Source organism: Aphelocoma coerulescens, chromosome 12 (assembly GCF_041296385.1).
Source record: "Aphelocoma coerulescens isolate FSJ_1873_10779 chromosome 12, UR_Acoe_1.0, whole genome shotgun sequence".
Classification (NCBI taxonomy): domain Eukaryota; kingdom Metazoa; phylum Chordata; class Aves; order Passeriformes; family Corvidae; genus Aphelocoma; species Aphelocoma coerulescens.
The window spans coordinates 16079241-16094171 of NC_091026.1; the positions used below are offsets into that span (position 1 = coordinate 16079241).

Consider the following 14931-nt stretch of genomic DNA (forward strand, 5'->3'; position numbering starts at 1 on the left):
CCCTTGCCCTGAGGCAAATCAACTTTCCTTAAGCCATCCCTGACAGATGCTCACCTAACTCTAAAAAAACATCCATTGACGATTTCACAGCCCATCCCTTGGCTTACCTCATGCCTACAAGTCTGACCTCAATGTCCCTGACCACAGTCAAAGCTCCTCACTGCTTGTCCTGTCCACACTGAACTTGGGGAGACTCTTTCTCCTTGCAGATGAGTATTTCTTCTCACTTTGAAACAGACCTTAACACTGGTGCCAAGCTTTCCCAGGCTTTTCACTCCTCTCATTTATTCCAAATGTGTCTGTCTATAGCCTTGAAAACTCAGCCCTGTTTCAGAGCCCAGCACTCCAGGACAGGCAAGTCAAACACTCCTCAGCCCCTTGCTGCTCCTGCTTTAATTCCTGTCCTACAGAAGTGAGTGGAGAACACAGGAGACCGAGGTCTTTGTCACCTGGGACAGCAATGGACAGGCACTGAGAGAATTCCAGGATGGCTTTCAGGCTGGTGTGCACCACCTGCACCCTGCCACTGGTGCCAGACAGGCTGACCAGAGCATGCCCAGTTCCCAGGTGGGCAGCTGGATGCTCACACAACTCATTCAGCCCCAGGCCAGCCAGCCCAGCCACACAAACCCAGCAAAACCCAGTGGTGTGGGCTCAGCCAGTTTTGAGGACAGCACCACAAGCAGGGATGAAATATAGGAAGTGAGCTGTGTGGGTGGAAAAGTGGGGGAAAAACCCAGTAAATTTAGAAGAGGAAGGGGAAAGAAGCTGGATGATAAATTGAAAAGTGCAATGACCTGCTTTGCCCCACTTCGGCCGTGCTAGAGCTGACCTTGACTGCAAAAGACACTCCAATTTCCTGAAAGGCAGCAAAAAGGAAAACAAGGAATGAAATCTCACAATTGGCTGAGGCTTACAGCAGCACTGAGAACTTGCATACTACATGTCATGTAATAAAGCCCTAAGCCTTGGAGGCTTGGGGATTTCTGTAAGTTGACAGTTTTTGCTCTAGGACAGGGTTTGGCCACTGCTTAGCTCTGTGCACACATTTCCTGGCTCTTCTAGCCCAGCAAGGCTGCTCAGTCCCGTGTTTTGGGCACCCTCAGCCAGTTCTGTGCTCAGCTCCCTGCACGAGGGAAGCCTCCAGGCCAGCCGGACACACATCAACCAGCAGCTGCTCTTGTAGGTGCCCGACACCCCCAGGCACCAGGCACAGCTCAGCTCGGAGGGCAGGGCCCCGGCAGCCAGCCCTGCTTGGCATCTCATCCGGTGACTGATTTGCACTGACATGCTGTTCCAATCACAGCAATTCTGCACGATACCAGCTGCTTTGCCGGATGTAGGGGAGCACAGGCCTGACAAATAGGATAGTAAGTGCTCGTTAAGGACATTACTCCAGAACTCCCAGCTGTTGCTATTTCGCTGTGAGAATTTAAAGGTATCTTGTTAAAGATGTAACACAATGTCAGCATTAAGTTTCCTCCTGTTTTGCCTTCCGAAGTGTCCCGTCCTACGGAGTTTTATTAATACAGGTTGAAATTTCCAGATTTAAGGGCTAATTAAATCCCACTTAAAGCTTTCACAGAGGAGATTAGCTGGAACTTACCCACTGCTTATGCTGCTGTTTGGTTAGTGTGGGCAAAATGCAACTAAAACCACCTTTCCCAGGGAGACCAAAACCAACTTTGCACATTTGCACACTGAGAGAAACAATCCATACAAATAAAACAAACCAGTCCACAACACCACACCGAGCCTCTGGTGCACAGTGCCTGTGAAATACCAAACCTTCAAAGATACCAAACCAGAGCTTAGGGAACTTTCCATATTACATCTGAAAAATAAAAATTATGCTGCTCCATTCTGTATATGGCTTAAGAGGAATAAAGCTTGTATGTACTGTCATTAGCCTACATATAAGAAAAGACATACAGAGGTAAAAAGATCTACTTATTTAGATAAAAGGCACATATGTTGGAGTATAGAAATATCACCCAACTAAAACTAAATTCCAAAGTATTTGATTTCACCCACCTGTCACAAAATGCTGAATGGAAGAGCGCAGGCAAATTAAACATTTTTCTATTTTATAGAAAGCACAGAGTCAATAAACATGTTCATTTTTACGTTTATTTGACAAAATGGTGTACACAGATTAATCTTTGCAAAATAATAATTGTGTATGCACAGTGGATGGTTTGGAGATCAGAGTTAGGGACACAGTGTGTGACAACATTGCACAAACAGTTCTTCCACAGAATCTTATCTTTCCAGTATTAAAATGTACAAAATAGAGTGCGACTCTTGTATTTATTGTGGTGAGGTAAACATTTCTTCCTTCAGAGCAGTGTGGCTTTTACGTACCTTCAAGAAAGCTGCTAACGATACCCTTCTCCTTCATTCTGTCAATAACTACAGACCTAGTGGCATATTTATTGCTGTTCTAATGGTCACACATTTTTTCCTTGAGCAATATGTAGAGAAAGAAATGGAGAAGGAAAAACCTGCAGGAATTGATGATAGCAACCTATCAGCACTCTTTGTGTCAAGAGCCAAAGATTAGTGCAGATAATTTATTTTGAATGCAACAGTTTTAATGGAAATGTCAAGAAAAATTTATTTACATTTTTCTAAGCAGAACATGGTATTGATTAGAGCTGCTCAAAAAATCACAATTAGGAATTTATTTCACAAAATTTTATATCTCTGCCCATTTACAAGACCAGATCATGATATCCCCTCATTTGTTCACTGTTCAAATTTATTGATGATTTTCAGCACATAATTCCTGGGCAGAGAGAGATTTGTACCAAGTTCTTCAGTTACACAAGCTCTTTAGTATTGCCTTCTGTTCCCTGAATGAACGATTTGTGTAACTAACAGCTTCAATTTTGACTGTTACAAAAGAGTATATAATCAAAATGAATCTTGGTCAATATCTGAGTACAGAAACTTAAGGGTTTGTTTTCTTATACTTATTTTTACTGATGCCTGAGAAGAAAATACTTTAAAACTTGAAAAGTTCATTTGTGTTTTATTCCCAATAAATTAGAAATGGTTTTTGGAAGTTAAATCAACTGAAGAATTCTCCATGCTCCTGAGAGAAAACTGCTTCAGTTTTCTTATCTTTAAAACCTCACAGCAGTGACATTCTCACAAAAGAGGTTATCTTAAAAAGTTAGCAGCCATTTCCTTAGTGGCAGACACATCCTCCTGGAGCCCCCTGTATGGCACTGCTACATCTGAAAATACAGCAGGGCATTTCCAAAAACTAGGAAAGAGATGAATCACATTTCAATGGTTCATAGGCACAGTAAGAGTGGGAGGTCCTTTCACTACCAACTACTCAATCCCTTTTCCTATTGTGAGGTATCCATTGGCATCAACAAAAGAAAATAATCTTAAGGCAAAACCAGTGATTTCTAAAAAAAGAAAATAAACATCATTCATTTGAATAAAAACAGTATTGGAAGCACATATTTTTACATTATTGCAAAAGTCCATAAAAAATATAAACCCACTATTAGTTTGCTGACCCTTTACAATATAGAAACATGAATGAAAATATTGTGAATTAGATGACCTAAATGTGTTCAGTTAAAGAACAATTGTGTTGACAGAAGTAAATAATTACTTATTTTGTCTTATCATGAGTTTATCAGTGACAATTTTGGAAGGAGAGACAAACAAGAGCTTTATGGAGTGAAGTATTACTTACTACAGTTGTGACTAACAAAATGACCAAAATTAGATACAGACATACGAGCTGTTCAAGATTGTAGCTGCGAAATTTCTGAAGCCCAACTTGCAAGCCTGAGTTGGCCATGTATCTCCAGTTAAGTCCACCAAGCCTGATGAGGAGAACTCCATCAGTCCTCTGAAATAACAGCAGGAATGATGCCTTGTGAAACACAAGTACTTTCCATGAGGATAATCTTCAAGGTGTTATTTTTTGGCCACACTTGCCACTGCCTTCTTTGCTGCATCCTCAAGGTCATTGGCAGATGTGATGGGGAGGCCACTTTCACTCAGAATACGCTGGGCTTCGTGGACATTTGTTCCTAAAAAAGAACACTGACTAGAATTAGTAATTAATATTAATGAATGTTAGTGAACATCTCCTAGCACATCTCTGAAAAATCAGATAATGCTTCAAACTACACATCATTTCAGTTTAGCAACAGATTAAACGAGTGCCTTAGACTGGGCTGAGAAGAAGGAGCTCATAATTCCAATGACAATTGTGACAGACAATGCAATCTGAGTGTGCACAACAGGGGCTTTGTGAAGATTAGAGGGGCAATGCAGCATCCCCCAGTCAGCAGGAACATCCAACAAGAGCAGTGGATAATGGACCACGTACCAGGCTCTATTAATGGCATTTATTAGCCACAATCAGTTACAGCTAATCAGTGAGTGAACAATAACTAAAATTCACCTGTGACAACTGAAAGCTGCAAAATGTGTTGCTGAAAGGTAAAGATTTGGGTAATCCTGAAAATATAATTGGGTTTAAGCTGCTCTTGAATATGCTTTTGCATTTTTCCTAAAAACAGGGAATACAAAGGTCTCTGAAGTATTCAGCATGACACCATTCCCTCCTCTCTGCTGCACTATATTATTATAATCTCAGAAACATTTAGGTTGGAAAAGACCCTTAAGATCTTTGAGTATGACTGGAAACCCAGCACTGCCAAGTCCACCAATAAACCCTGAGCACCATGTCCACACCACCTCAAGGAGAATGCATGGTCACACAGCCCAGGGGCTCCATTTTGCATGGAAAAAGCTCAACTTCAATCAATAGACTAAAGAACCGGGAAGGAAAAAAAATCCAAAGCTGAAAAAGATATTTCAGGAAAATACATTTTCCCCACTTCTCAAACTTGTCTAAAAGACAAGAGCATCACCTTCCCGTTTACTCTATCTCATTCTTTTTGGAAAACTAAGACTAACAGAAAATCTGAATTCACCAGAGCTTTCTCCAGCAAAGCCAAGTGAAACTTTTGATCACTGCTATGCTCCGCACCACAGAAGAACCTGGAGCCACATATCCTACTGAGGAAGCAGAATCCACTTTGGGATCACACACTAGTCACAAGCACAAGGACCCAGAGCTGATCCTCTTTAAAATAATTTCTATCCTCCCTCTCCATGTCATGTTCCTTGTTCATTTGCCATGTCAAAATGCTTAATTACTTTGTAATTCCTAGACCTAGCAAAATGAATTTTAATTATATTTGGAGCTATATACTAATTACATCCTTAATTATTAACCAAGCAAGAAGCATACTCTTTACTGTGCAACTTCCAGAATGCTCATTTTAAAGGATGATTTTTTTTTTTCTTGGGCAGACTTCATAAAACATCTGAAATGGTACAACAGAAGCAGAGCATTTCAAAAGCCTGTTTCATCAGCATGTTCAAGTCAGGATTCCCACTCCTGGTGCTAAAAGGGACCAAAGACATCCCTATCACAGCACTTTGTGATGGGAGAGGCAGGAGTCAGGAAGAGAAATGCTGGACCCCATCTACTCCCTCTGCAAAGGCATTGACAGCCCAGGTCATGCTTCCCATTGTTGAGCAGAGGACATGCTGTAGGGTTTGTGTAGGAAGGTCAAAGACATCTGAAATCTTTGACAGAAGGGGGATTTGGTTGCTCAGCAACACCCAGAACTGTGCAGAACTTTTTCTACAGAAAAAAAAATAATATTATGGGCAAAAAAAAGAACATAATATTTGATTTTTATTCAATCATCCTATATAACATAATGTGGAGGCTGCTACTTGTCAGCGCAGCACTGCACAGGGAAGGCAGGAGCCATTCCCAAGGTTCTCTTCTCTGTTGAGTCCCTCACATTCATACAGTGATTCCCAAGAAGCCTTGAAGGTTTTGTCTTTTATTTAGATACAAGTGTGATAAACATTTGAAACAGTCGCGATTGTACTGATCTCTCAAATAGGATTCTACAAGACAAAGTGCTGTGAGGAGAAAAAAATGGAAAGAGGGAAATTTTCCTGGAAATTTTCCAACAGAGAAAAAATGTTGTGCTGTTTGTGATAGCCATGTATTTAAAACTAACTTTTGCTCTTCACTAAGTGGCCAATATTAATTTACTAACAGGTCAGAGAGGGAACAATATGTTGGATCTGTTCTGTACTGCATTGATTGCTCTCCACACCACTTGTCTAACATGCATTACAAAATCAATACAAAACAGAGGCCCCTGAGAAGGGAGGGGGAGTTTATGCAGGGAAATGAAATGATGAAAGCAGAAAAAAAAATTCTTACTGCAGTCAAAAGAGTATGAGTACATTTTGTATTTCTTAAATAAAACACTTTTATAGGCAGGCCATACAACTAAACACACTTTTCAGCAAGCATTTCCTTTGCTATAATTTTCTTTTTTTTTAGTGATAGCCTTTTATCTCATTGTGATTAACTATTTTAACTATGTGAGAATATGGAAATTATAATGAGCCTGCTAATAGCAGAGGTAAAAGATTTAAAATTAAACATTCAGAAAATGCTGGAAACATTTATGTATCTACAAAGAATACCATCTTGTTGCAACAGATGTTAAAATAAACAAATAAAGAATCCCACTATTCCAGCATTAACCTCCTGCCACTGGATGGTGTCAGAGAACTGTAAACAGAATCCCATATCCAGGCTATCAGAAGAATCTGCCCTTCACCTACCCTGCAGCCAACTGAGAAAAGATGAGAATTCACAGGGCTGGAGGCTGTGGGGCTTTTGTTGTTGCTGGGTTTTATTGTTTGGGGTTTTTTGTGTGTGTGTGCGGGGGGGTTTAAACTGGATTCTATGAAGGGAATGGCTTTCTAATTAGAAAAAGAAGCTTTTGTCTTCTGACACATATTACTGTCAACAACACTCCATGGAAAACCTGGAAAGATGTAATTTTATCGGCATGTACCTTCAGGCTTTGTAATCTAAACATCCTCCTGCTGAAACCTGGGTTCTGGAACATACTCTCAGTCTGTGTAAATGCCATCTCTCACATTTACACTTCTGTGGACCTGAAATCTCTGCTATCAGTAGCAAAGCAAATGTATTCAACTCATTACCAAAAAAATCCTAATAATAAATATTCTGTCTAAGCATGTCTCTACCAGAGGTAAGATCACACAAGCACACATTGTGAGAGGTTGAATGAAAATCAAACAAATAAAACACACCCAGTCATACTCCATATGCAGGATTTGGATTCTTATTCACTTGCACTGTCATAAACCCATCAGGACCAGGCTAAATTATCACTGTGTAATGCTGATGGTCAGAGAGGATGCAGGATTCTGCAATGCAATTTCTGGCTGTTCAGGTAAATAAGGTGTAAGGGTATAAGACACAGTTATATACATTTGGTATGTGCTAACAAATAGATGAATAATATAAAAAATACTCTGATCGACCCAAAATATTCTGCTATGACAAAAAATTTCACAATATGCAGAATGTCAAAAATTACTGGTGACATGAGCAGGTTGTGCCCATGTTACAGTATCCACAGCAAGGGTCCAGCTTTGGCATGCTGCACTGCTGAGTGCACAGAACCAAACCTGCCCCTGGCGTGGATCCAGGCTATGCCATTCCTGTCAGCCCACAAGCTGGAAACTCGTGGCCTCTCAGGTCCCAAAGACAGGTATTGGAGAATAAGGTTTGAAGTTTATCACCATTAACCTTCTGTCAACAACATTTGATTTGAGGTTTGGCTGGTGACAAGCTTTAATTAGTAACCTTTAGGTAGGGAACATACAAAGTTTTGGTGGCTTACACATTTTACACCTGTTGGCTCTGCAGTCAAGAATAAACCAACTTCCACTGCCTACCTGTAAGAGACAATTAAACTCTTTCTATTCTGTCCACTCCATTTGCCCTTTTCTACCTTACACTTTCCCCAAAGAATATTTTAATCTTTCCCTCTGCCTCATGTTTACATCCTAACAGGGAAGGGCACATTTAAATTTGTGCTGAATGTTTAAGCCCAAGATGTCTGATCTGAATGAAGTTGTGACTTTGCAATATCTCATTCTTCTCTCTTGACAGGCAATTTGGGATACTAAAAATCAAAAATCAAGCATACATATTAAACCATACTTGCAAACAAGATACACAAGCTGGAGCAAAATTTCACTTGTGTGTAAAAGATTTCTGAAGATACTAGAAAATTTTAGATTCTGAAGAACACACAAGGTCACTAATCATATGAATGAAAAATATAAAAAAATTTGCATTCAGACGTGAATAAAAAACAAGTTGTTTCTGCTTGAGTTTCAACATATTAAGTAGTTATGATCCCTCCTAGTTCTTCTTGTTCTATGACCAGAGAAGGAGAGAATTCATTTTTTGAAAGAGAGAGGATGTAAAATTTCCATCATAGGAGCAGATATCTAATTCACAATTATTTTTTATTCTTCCCTCTTTTCATCTAATTCTGAGCTACATAAATGAGAAGCAAGGTTTGGCTTCCCTTCAGCACTCCTAGTCAGTTTTCACAAAACTTAACTGAAGTGTATTACATTTTAAAGGGAAAAAAAATCCTGCATAAACTCAGCAGCAGTTACTTTTCTATCTGTAGAAGATGAAATCTGGAATATGTGGTTTCTCCACTTGTCCATGAGCTTTTTAAAAAATAATCCTGTGTCTCAGCTGGTGAGTTCTCTACTGATAAGTCAAGCAAACATATGCAATTAAAAAGTTACCATTTTCAAAGAGGAGAGTAATCCTTTCTTTATCCACTGGTAAAACGGCTTGTAATTATTATACAGCTGAGAACAAAGATTTGTCCACAGAATCCTACTAAATCAAGACAGATTTGACTGATTAAAACTCTAGTCATCAAGACACTTGTAGTACAGTGCATGTGGGCAAAGAGTCTTTAAAGTGCAGGTCACAAATCTGTTAGATTTATGGGAATAATCACAAACCTTCTGTTGGGAAAATGTTCAAAATGGAAACCCAAAAGAGTGCTTGTTCCTTTTTCTCCTTTTGAACTGTAAAATGTCATCAGTGACGTTTTAAAAAGTCTTGGGTAGTCTGATTACTTCCACAGTCCTCATTATTAATTCAAAATCCTTATAAGTTTAAATAACCCGGTGTGAGTTCAAAGAACAATGAAGACGATTAAGGATCCAGAGGGATTGATTTCTGAGGAAAGATTAAAAGGACCAAACATACACACATTGCTTGGTTAGGTGATTAAGGAGGCAGAGAAAGCAGCAGTGACTCGTTAACAGTTCCAAAGTACAACAGCTGAAGGTTGTAAGCATCATAGCTCTTTGTTTAGGATGAACACGAGGAATAAGAGGAGGAATTAAAAAAAACTTTTAAGATAAAGATTATGCAAAAGCGGGAGTTTGCTGCATTATTCTCGGAGAGAGTTTCCTAAAGAAAATGTCGTACTGCCATTTCCAGAGTCAGCAACCAGTCTAGGAGGAACATTATTACAGACCTAGCAAAGAGTGAGCAATCCTGGGAAGATGGTAACCCAAAGATGTTTGCATTTAAGTCTGTATTTGACACTCTGAAGATTCAGCTTTGGTCTCTGTGGATAGAGCAGCAAATGACTCAAAGGTCGCAGGCACAAGAGGAACAGGCACCTCTGCAAGGCTTTCACTCTTCTGTACAATCATGGAATCATCAAGATTACTGGAGAAAGGTCAAGCAAATGCAGTGGCAGACCCAGCAGACTGTAGTTTAAAATAAGCAAGTTGCTCTTGTTTCTCTTATAACAGTTTCAAAAATCACAACAGAAACATCTTGTTCATGGGAAAAACTAATGGCTTTTTCAATATCTTCACTTTAAAAGGAGCAGTTACAACAGTTGAGAAGTCTTGCAGATCTGACGGATAAACTTTTTCCCAGCTGTGAAAGACAGGAAAAGTTTTTTTGCTATGACAAAAAGTGAAACAACATTGCCTAGAGCTGATAAACAATGAGATTTAATATAATGAAACTTTTCTGCTTCTAAGCAACATCCATCAGTCTCTCCTTCATCCTTTTTATGCAGTCTCTTAAGGTGTTGACTAGTGCTGCATCATCCAAAGAAAATGTTCACAATTTGTTTCTAAAATCCATTTTAGAGTATTTAAACTTCCCTGCACTCACCACAACAGAAGTCATGCCAGCATGTGCAGCATAGCATGAGAATGAGGGAGGGGAAAGCTCTGCTTTCTCCTGAAACATAAAACGAGCATCCCCCTAACCAAAGGGCTCCATGGGCACTCTGCATGCATCCTCGGGAATCCTGGTGAGGGGAAGTTTTGAAAAGGAAAAAGCCTGAAGTATTCAGAACATATTTTCCTCCCCCTTCTATCACAGTGTGAAAAACTACCTCAGTATTGCATCTCAGGTCCATAAAGGGATGCATTTCCTCTTTTCATCATGAATGCTGAGTGACAGGACATTTTATGCTCTTTACACACACACAAACCTGAATATGGATGGGTTTGAGTAAGAGGCCTTAAAACTCACCCAGAAATCTCTCTGTTTTCCAAACCTATTTGGCCAAAAAGAAATATTTTCAGCTTACCAGGGTTGTGTGCTGATTGCAATCAAGGCACTTTTCACTCAATGGCAGAAGATTCTCCCTCCTTCAGGGCACTTCTCAGAAATTAGAGGCAGAACTCCACACCCACTGCCATTAAAGTCTGTAACTGCCAAAGAGTGCTTGTCCTCCCCTCTCTATGGCTTTTTTGTTTCTTGTGAAACAATGCTGGATGCACTAAAGAAAAAATGCTCCTTACCATTACCAAATCTTCTGGTTTTTAATGGATTTTAGCTGGATTGGGTGTTTGGGCAGAGGAACATGTTACAGTAATATCTCTCCTACAAATACTGTTTCTAACATCTGTCTTTTAATTATGGCACTGGTGTAAACTAAGAAAACTATATTGTTTAGCAATAACAGAATTGCATTCAGTAAAAAAAGAAAAAAAAATTGAAAATTAAATACCTTCCAGTAAACATAAACTTGCATCAAAATAATTCCTATTTGCATTGCAAATCTTACAGGCAAACTCACAATGTTTCCATTGCAAAATTTCATTGCTTCCAATGCCATCAAGGACCATAGATGAGGAAATATGAGTTTATTGACTTCAGGTTGTGCTGTGGCTGAAGAACTGGACATATCCTCACTGTGAGGGACCAATCTGTTTAGTGCTTTTGATACAGGGGGCTTAGAATTTTAAGAGTTAACTACTGAGCATGGCATTGCTAGTATTGCTACATTTTGCAGCTGCTTGCTAAACAATTTATATCGCTTGCTTAACACTCATTGTGCTTGCCAGGCAAAGGGAAGGATGTAAGGGAGGATAAGGGGAGGATCCAAGGGGAGGATCCAAGGGGATTGACAAGGGGAAGAAACCGTGGCCAAAGATCCTGCTTTTGGACCCTGAAACCAGCCTGAGCCAGCTCTGAGGTTTGGACTTGGGCCAGGAACACAAGGAGTCGGCGCAAGAAGGTTGAGGTAAAAAGTGCAACCCGAGGAGAACTACTTACTTCATCTGAGGAAGACTTTTACTTCATCCCAGAGACCCCGGCCTGCGACCACCAGGCAGCACTGCGCAAGTGCACCAACATGTTAATGACTTCAGAGCTAATTGCAATGTGAAGTGGGGACAGGCAATGAATATGTATGGCTGGATTGTGTAGTCTGATGCATATGTAGTTTGTAACTACGCAAGCACCAAGCCAAGAGCCGCTGAAGATGCTCCTGTCTTTGGAGGAAAGGTTCCCCCACGCGCCTCAGCTGATTAAAACATACCTACTTTGCAACTTTCAAGTTGTGGAGTCTTTTCCGTGTATCACTTGGATATGGAGGAAATCCCAAATTGATTACTGGGCACATGAGGGATGATTTTGGTCTGAATCCAGTAGCACTCACCTTCCAGTCTGACCACCAGAGGTACTTTCAGCTCGAGCTCTTGGCAGGCTTTGGTGATACCATTGGCTATAATGGCACAGTTCACAATCCCACCAAATATGTTTACAAGGATTGCTTCAACCTGTAGGAGAGAAACCAAGGAGGAAATAAGTGGGGGCTTGTTTATGTTTTGTTTTGACTTTGTTTTTTAAATAAACACAGGTCAAAGATCCAAGCCAGGGTACCAATTCCCCTCTGTCTGGCAGGTTCTCATTTATGGATGGTACAAGCTTCACCTCTGCACTCAGAGAACTTGAGTCTGAGTCTATTGTTTCTACAGTGTGCAGCAGTGATTAATTGTCTTGGTCTAAACTGGCATGGTAATTAATGTCATAAACAAAGTATTCTACAAAAACAAAGGGAATTTCTACCTATAAATATAAAGACCTTAAACAATCTATAGCTTGATTATTTTTAAAATGTGTTGAATAATCATCAGAGGTTGGAGCTCAGAAAACACAGGGTGTGAATGTGTGATGCACATGCAATGAAATATTCATGAGGACACTTCACAAAACAATCTGGATTTTCACTTTATCACAAGCACTACAGAGAAAAAGGTAATATACTTGCCCTGACTTGATAAAGAGGAGGAAAAATCCCTTCTAATTAACAAGGAGAGGCATGTAATGAAGAGCATTCATTACAGCAGGTTAACTGATAACCTCAAAAAACTGCTATTCATCAGTTTCTGGAAACTGCAGTTTCTCCACCCAATTCACAATTAACTGCCCTTCACAACATACAAGACATTAATACATAAAATATATTAAATATGATTTCTTTCCACTTGGTAAGGTAGCAAAAGATTAACCCAAGCCCATATTCCAAGTCTTCCAAGCATGTCTTATCATGTTGAGGAGGACACCATAGGGATGCAGCCCAGCTGTTTCTCATTCCACAGTGGGGCTAATCTGCATTTGGGGTGCCCTACAAGAAACTGGGTGACACTGTGTCACTGGGTGTCACAAACAAGCTTTGCCAGAACTGTGTTGACTCAAAACCTGGTAAGATAAAGAAGGGATTAGGTCTGAAGGAATGAAATATCACTGCATTGCACTGGTGCATGATGTCAGCTGCAATTTTGCTCAACTCACTGCACCAGAGGACGGCATTCACTTTGCCCATCTCCAGGTATCCAGGCTCATACCAGCACCAGGAAAATTCCCTGAGGTCATGCACGTTTATAGCTCTGCACAATCAGGTTTCATATTTCTCCACAGACAAAATGTGACAATTAACTCCTGTGATGTGCACTCACACACACAGAGTTCAGCACTGGTAGTAATACTGCCATCCACAGTACAAAAGGAAAACAAAACATCTCAACAAATGCTTTACTTCCCATAAGACAGGGACACCTTTCACTAGACCAAGTTGCTCAAAAGATGATCCAGTGCATTTTCAGTTCATGGAGCCCATGTATGGCTCATGGTATGGCTTCCTCATCCCAGGCAGAGCACAGGTCAAACAAGAACATACAATTTAATTGATTTTATAACTCTTCCTTATAGTTTAGACACTTTCTTGTCATGTTAAATGCGTGCATTTCCCAGTTAGTCGTTTTCTGGATCTTAAGTTGGTGATGCCATTGCAGTTATTTATTTCACCTTTGCATTATAAAATCCTTAACTCTGCAGAAGCTACAAGAGCAAAACCTTAGAAGGCCCCTTCTATGTTCCCATTGCTTGTGCACACCCAAACATTCCTGGAGATAGGAAGTAAAACCTAAGAGAAAAAACGGAGCTCTTCCAACTCTTATCCCATGAACCCTTATGGCAGAGATACCTCTATGCAAAACACTTTGGTGTTAAAATACCCTGGTGATGGATTCTAACAGTGGGACACGCCACAGACACCACTCCACCCTTTCTAATACATCCTCCTAATTCAGGGACATTGCACCAGACATGTGACAGCTCAACTTAACCAAGTGTGTTTACATTATTAGAGATAAGGAGGAGGATTTTATGCCCACTACGGATATTTTAATTCCTAGAGCAGACTTTTTCATTTAGGGATCTGCTTTTCAGCTTTCAAGCTGAATTCTAATCATGTCTTCTAATCCATTGGCAGCAAAAGGAAAAAAAAAAAAGAAGGAAATTAGATGCAGCTTGGATAATTGATGTTTGTGTGCTTGGCTTTAATAAAAATACACTGTTAAATTAGAGAGGAGTCTAAAAGGATTCAATCAATAAGAAACTGCATCAGGTAGAGAATTCGATCTTGGGTTTTATCGTAATCTTCCAAATAAACCAGAAGATCAGTTCAAATGATGCTGAGATTCACTTCAACTCTGCTGAAATCTGTAAACATTGTTTATATATGCTTCTGTAGCCTGACTAGATCCTGCATTTCCAGCTGAAAGAACTTTAGCATTCAGACACAGTAGATGGATGAAGAGGCTTTCAGTGTTTCATGTGCACAGAGAATGCACCATCTCTGTATTACTTAAGTCTATGAGAAAAATAAACCTCCTGTAGCATATCAGAGCCATTATATATCCATATGCTCAGCATCTAATGCCTGTGGACTATTAGACATATGAAGGAGAGGGCAAACTGCTGCATACAAGGTTACTAAATAGCATCATTACTCTAATAACCATTTTTACCTACCAGAATGCCTTATAAATGCTTTTTGTATTTCAGCAACATTATCAAGGAAAAAAAAGACAGTTGCATATCCATGGGTCAAACTTTTTTAATGCAGCAAAACAACTGACAGATGTGAAATCCCCATCAAATGTACTTGCAAGTGATTATGGATTCCTCTGGAGAAATAAGGGAACCCACAATGGCATGAAAACATCACCACCAATGTTGGCAAAACCCCACAGTCTCCCAGGCCGCAGCACCAATGCTGGGAAGCCAAAGGGATAGAAACTGAGTGCTGCAGTATCACTGCCTTCGTGTTAGATATGGTATTAAATTTGTGCAAATACTGGGACAGCCATTAATCCCACAGCTCCTAAGTGCTGTAT

General features: G+C 40.0%; 1 protein-coding gene across 6 annotated transcripts in view; it reads right to left on the reverse strand.

Annotated features, from left to right (window-relative positions):
* Positions 1-2112: 2112 nt before the first annotated feature.
* Positions 2113-14931, reverse strand: part of SUCLG2 (succinate-CoA ligase GDP-forming subunit beta) — a 114053-nt gene continuing 101234 nt past the window's right edge. For 5 of the 6 annotated variants that reach the window (XM_069027433.1, XM_069027437.1, XM_069027434.1 and 2 more), the window contains 2 exons: positions 11910-12030; positions 2113-4061 (listed from right to left, as the gene is read on the reverse strand). In XM_069027433.1, the coding sequence (XP_068883534.1) occupies positions 3946-4061; positions 11910-12030 (237 nt within the window). In that variant the 3' untranslated portion in view covers positions 2113-3945. Of the gene's footprint in view, positions 4062-5884; positions 9887-11909; positions 12031-14931 lie in introns of those variants that run through there. The other variant, XM_069027436.1, reaches the window with a different exon arrangement.